Here is a 6,000-nt window from a genome sequence, read left to right as displayed (position 1 = left end):
GCAGTGGGCATTCTATTTCAGAAATCGTTAAGAAATTCAATATTCCAGATCCACAGTGTCTAGACTGTGCCGAGAATATCAAATTTCAGGCCTTACCTCTCACCGTGAACAACGCAGTGGCGACGGCCTCCACTTAACGACCGAGAGCAGCGTCGCTTGCTTAGAGTTGTCAGTGCTAACAGACAAGCAACACTGCATGAAATAATCGCAGAAATCAATTTACTACGAACGTATCCATTAGGACAGAGTCACGGAATATGGCGTTAATGAACTCGGCTGCAGTAAATGCCTTTGCTAACTGCACGACATCGTCTGCAGTGCCTCTCCTGGGCTCGTGATCGTATCAGTTGGACCTTAGTCGACTGGAAAACCGTGGCCTGGTCAGATGACTCCCGATTTCAGTTTATAACAACTGATGGTAGGATTCGAGTGTGTATCAGGCCCGAAGCAGCCGTGGACACAAGTTGTCAACAAGGCACTGTGCAAGTTGGTGGTGGCTTCGTAATGTTGTGGGCTGTGTTTGCATGGAAGAACTGGGTCTTCTGGTCCAACCGAACCGATCATTGACTGCAAAATGCTCTGTTCGGATACTTGGAGACCATTGGTTTCCAAACATTGATGGAATTTTTACTGATGGCAATGTGCTATTTCACTGGGTCACAATTATTCGCGATCGGTTTGAAGGAAGTTCTGTACAATTCCAGAGAATGATTATGCCACCCAGATCGTCCGATGTGAATTCCGTCGAACAGTTATGGGACATAATCGAGAGGTCAGCTCGTGCACAAAATTCTGCATCGGCAACTGTTTCGCAATTTTGGACGACTATAGTGGCAGCATGGCTCAGTATTTCCGCAGGGGACTTCCAACGACTTGTTGAGTCCATGCCACGTCGAGTTGCTGCACTAAGCCGGGCAAAAGGTCCAACATGATATTAGGAGGCATGCCACGACTTTTTGTCACGGGAGTGTATTGTGAATCGTAAACACTCCCCTGGTGTACGCTCGACGTTGCTTTCACGTCTGTACATTTATATCTGTTAAGAATGACGTGCTGCAATCTAGAATGAAATTTTCACAATACAGCGGAGTGTGCGCTGATATGAAGCTTCCTGGCAGATTCAAACTGTGTCCCGGACCGAGACTCGAACTCGGGACCTTTGCCTTTCGCGGGCAAGTGCTCTACCAACTGAATACCCAAGCACGACTCACGACCCGTCCTCACAGCTTTAATTCCGTCAGTACCTGTGAGGACGGCTCGTGAGTCGTGCTTGCGTAGTTCAGTTGCTAGAGCACTTGCCCGCGAAAGGCAAAGGTCCCGAGTTCGAGTCTCGGTCCGGCACACAGTTTGAATCTGCCAGGAAGTTTCATGCTGCAATCTGTCTGCTCGCAAGTGCCCACTGGAGCCACACAGCTCGTCATGTTCCGTGCGTTCGTATTTTGTTCATTAGGTGGCAGTGTGGAACTGTATCGAACGCCTTCTGGAAGTTGAGGAGTCATCAGTGAATGGATCGGGAAAGGGTAGTATTGATTGTAGTACCAGAAGTTCCCTCCTCCACACACCGTCAGGTACGTAACTTCTACGCAGCATCATGAGGCAGTGAGTAACAAGAAGAGACGTAACGGGACCAGCTGGCATTCGCGGTGAAATGACAGGTAGCGAGCGGCAGCGCTCAACTCGGGCGCAGTGTGTCATCCTAGGGCGCAGATAAGGGCTCTCGCGTCCTTGCCGCAGGTCCTAACGGCAGCGATAACAGTCGAGGCAGCGGCCGCACGGGCAGCCAGTGTAGCGACCGGTCGCCCACTGGAAGGGTCTCCACACCTCTGCTGGCCATGCGAGATACGGCTGACGGCTGCTCCCAGCGGACTGCAAAGTGAGTTTCCAGCGACACCAACCTACCTACATTTTCGTCTACGCACAGCCTGCCATCTTACAGTGTGTGCCGAAGGGTACTTCTCGAACAACTGTAATTTTCCCCCTGCCCATTCGCGAATGTTTCGTGAGGAGAGTGACTTTGGAAAATCTTTAGTGTTCTCGATATAGGGTACTCCAGGAGGAATGGTTAATATTCAGAAACATGACAAGAACACTCATTTGGAGGAAAAAACTTCATATGAACATAATTTCTATTTCGAATGATTTCCGAGACAGAAAACATTTGGAGTGCTTAGAAATATAACGGCCTAAAACATATAGCCAGCGATGTTGAGATTGTAGCACGTATGCATGCTCCTGACGTCTACTGATCTTACGCTGAACCAGTTTCACCTATACCTGTAACCCCATCTTCATATGTGAACAGTCACGAAAAGTTGTATCACCAGTTGCCGGCCGCTGTAGCCGAGCGGATCTAGGTGCTTCAATCCGGAGCCGCACTGCTGCTACGGTCGCGGGTTCGAATTCTGCCTCGAGCATGTATGTGTTTGATGTCCTCAGGTTAGTTAGGTTTAAGTAGTTCTAAATCTAGGGGACTGATGACCTCAGATGTTAAGTCACATAGTGCTTAGAGCCATTTGAACCATTTTTTGTATCACCAGTTCCTCGGATCAGTAATTTTTGAGACTATTTCTCGAAGAATGGATTAAAAACAGTCTCTACCACAATTAAACCTTTACTTTCAATGGTTACCGGTTTCGGTCAGAATGTTCAAAAATGGTTCAAATGGCTCTGAACGCTATGCGACTTAACTTCTGAGGTCATCGTCACCTAGAACTTAGAACTAATTAAACCTAACTAACCTAAGGACATCACACACATCCATGCCCGAGGCAGGATTCGAACCTGCGACCGTAGCGGTCGCGCGGTTCCAGACTGTAGCGCCTAGAACCACTCGGCCACATAGGCCGGCCATAATTTTGTTGCTCAGCGCTGCTTAATTGTTATAATTTAGTGCCATGTACGTAGTAGTACTACTTTATAATCGGACGTGTATCGACAGTTTTAACTGAACTTCATGCTTACAGACGTACTTAATGAAAATGATGGTAACGAGGAGTTGGAATAGGTCATAATTGTGTGTGTGATGAATTTAGTACCTGTCATTTATGCTGCTAATTTACTTTCACATTAATTACACACTTTAAATCTGTCAGAAGACATTATTGTCGTTAGCCGACCAATGGAAATTTTGTGAATTAAAATAAACAACAAATGTAATCTGATATGTTAATTAATATTTCATAACATAAATTGGGAACATTATTTTTTTGTGAGAAGTATAGGATGTTGAGACTTGGTTAAAGAAGCATTTCAGACCTATGTGACGGGAGATTTGTCTACAAACTGGATTTTCAGAAACGTCTGTTTTTCTCAGAACCTTGTTTTTGTGCTTTGGACCCTTATGGTTCTCAGTGTCTCTTTGAATGTAGTTTTTTTTCTTGGCTAGTGCCGCGCACGTAAGTGTCTGATCCGCCCAACCTGTTTGACGTTTTACTCTAGCCCGTCCTTTTTCGTTGCTTTCAATGTCTTTGTTCGGGATGTCTTTCTGCGATTAAACTAGCCCGTTGAACGCGTAGCTGTCCGTGGTGATTTGTGAGTGAGATGCGTGCGAGGTATTGAGGATGCCTCACTGAAATCATCAGTTAACTGTGTTTGTACACGCTCTACCTAAAATGACACACATCTACACTAACGAAGAATATGCACATATGGTGCATGTCTACGGCTTCTACGATAGAAGTGCTCCTGTCGCTGTCGGCAAACCGACGCTTTCCGATACGTCGAATTCCTGATCGTAGAGTGTTTAGCAAAGTTTTCAGCACGCTCTATTAAACAGGCATTCTTCCAAGTTCCCATTTTTCTTCTGAACGTGTAGTTCAAAAATCTGTGCAGGAACAGCAGCACGTTGTTGAAATGAAATGATATTTAAATCAAGACCCTACGCTGTCGACAGGCGTTGATATACAGCAACGCGGAGAGTTGAAAATGTGTGCCCCCACCAAGACTCGAACTCGGGATCTCCTGCTTACATAGCAGACGCTCTATCCATCTGAGCCACCGAGGGCACAGGGGATAGTGCGATTGCAGGGACTTATCCCTTTCACGCTCCCCGTAAGACCCACATTCCCAGCTTAATGTCCACACACTACATTCATAGTGCCCCTGCCCACTACAATCATTACTCGCGGTAGACAATCTGACCAAGTCCCGTAAGAGTTCGGGCAATACGCACAGAAGAAGAAGGTCATGGCCGGTTAGCCTGATCTATATATGGGGATGGTATCTGTTCTTTCCGACATGTCCGAAAGAACAAATACCATCTCCATATATTGTTGAAATGATGTAGCGTAGCCCTGCTAACAGCACAGGGCGACTTTCTGTTCGTATCACTGTCCCACGAACAGCTGTATGACGAACATCACTTGCGATAAACTTGTGTCCGTTTCACATACAACGTGTCCACAGTCTTCACACTGGCGGCAATGCCACACTCCATGAATTTTGTCACTGGTTGAATGAAAGTCGCCGGCCGATGTGGCCGAGCGTTTCTAGGCACTTGAGTCTGGAATCGCGCGACCGCTACGGTCGCAGATTCGAATCCTGCCTCGGGCATGGATGTGTGTGATGTCCTTACGTTAGTTAGATTTAAGTAGTTCTAAGTTCTAGGGGATTGATGACCTCAGATGTTAAGTCCCATAGTGCTCAGAGCCATTTGAACCATTTGATTTTTGAATGAAAGTCGTCATTTGCTTCCACGAATACTGTTCACTGGTGATTCCATGTTCACACGGAATGGAATCAACAAGACGTGTAATAATCATTGATGGTCGCAGGAAAATCCACACAATGCAGTGGAAACGAATTTACAACTTCGTTCTCCGATCAGTGTTTGCTGCTTTGCTGCGGCATGATCTGTTACGTGCCAATAGGTCCAGTAATTTGAGAAGAGCAAATGATGAAACAGAATTACAGCTTTTTTCTTGTTTTTTGGAAAATTCATTTGTTGACGCTCCTTTGGCCACGTGAACTGCATTGTACTTCCAGCACTATGGGACCTCTCCATGTTTTACGAGACACATGTGGGGCATCCCTGTCGCACTTACCCTAAGGCCAGTATTACACTATCAAATTTCTTTGTCCGATATCTTTGTCAAAGAAATTTGATGGTGTAATAGGGAACATTGTCAAATATCGTCAAATATTTGATCAAATCTAGGGCATCGCTGTAGATTTGATCAAAGAAGTCGCTTGTCTTCTGTTCACTGCAATGTGACATGTTACCACGTGGAGCGCTAGCATCGCTGCAGCGTTCTGTCGTCTGTAGTGTGTTTATAAACATTGCTGGTAAATACAGTTGGTGTGTACCGACAACTACAAAATTAATAGAGATGTATGAATCTGATGAGGCGCTTTACAACGTGAGGCACCCGAATACAAAAATAGATTAAGAAGATTGGAGACCTAACCTAACCTATCCCTCTCCTGTAGCAAGGAATCGGAGTGTTACAGTGAGCCTGTCTTCTGCAGATATAGCAGTTCTTAAGTCAGTATTGTGCTTTGTGGTATGAGGATACACTTCACTGAGCACATACAGAAATGTATGCTCATCCATTCTTAAGAAATTGATGTACGACCTGACGTCCTCCACTACAAGCTCACGTTGAATGCTTTTATCATGTCTTCGTAAAACCCACGGCTTCACCCAGGTACGTTTCCTTTTTTTCTCCCGCTTCTCTTCCGCATGTGCACCCAGTACAATTGTGGCACATGCAACTGCTGTTGACAACAAGTTGTTGTTGTCAGCCATCTTGAATTTGACGAAAAATATGATGTCAGTGTAATGCCCTTTTTAGCGCCACGTCAAAGATCTTTGTCAAATATATTTGACAAATGTTTGATCACATCCTTGATCAAATCTTTGACAAAGAAATTTGATAGTGTAATACCGGCCTAATCGCTGGCTTAGTGATTGTAGTGCAACTAACTGACCACCAAGGTCTCCAGACCTTACGCCATTAGATTTTTGTTTATTGGACTGGATGAAGTCCGAGTTGTACAAAC

The 6,000-nt window shown here is 45.4% G+C and overlaps 1 protein-coding gene across 1 annotated transcript in view; it reads left to right on the top strand.

Annotated features, from left to right (window-relative positions):
• Nucleotides 1-1,810: 1,810 nt before the first annotated feature.
• LOC126234909 (solute carrier family 46 member 3-like) overlaps nucleotides 1,811-6,000 on the top strand; it is a 239,534-nt gene continuing 235,344 nt past the window's right edge. Inside the window, exon 1 of the mRNA XM_049943649.1 lies at nucleotides 1,811-1,873. Within this exon, the coding sequence (XP_049799606.1) occupies nucleotides 1,833-1,873 (41 nt within the window). The 5' untranslated portion in view covers nucleotides 1,811-1,832. The remainder of the gene's footprint in view (nucleotides 1,874-6,000) is intronic.

Source organism: Schistocerca nitens, chromosome 2 (assembly GCF_023898315.1).
Source record: "Schistocerca nitens isolate TAMUIC-IGC-003100 chromosome 2, iqSchNite1.1, whole genome shotgun sequence".
NCBI lineage: Eukaryota > Metazoa > Arthropoda > Insecta > Orthoptera > Acrididae > Schistocerca > Schistocerca nitens.
The sequence above is the reverse complement of the archived record's forward strand: the minus strand, read 5'-3'. Positions and strand labels throughout refer to the sequence as shown.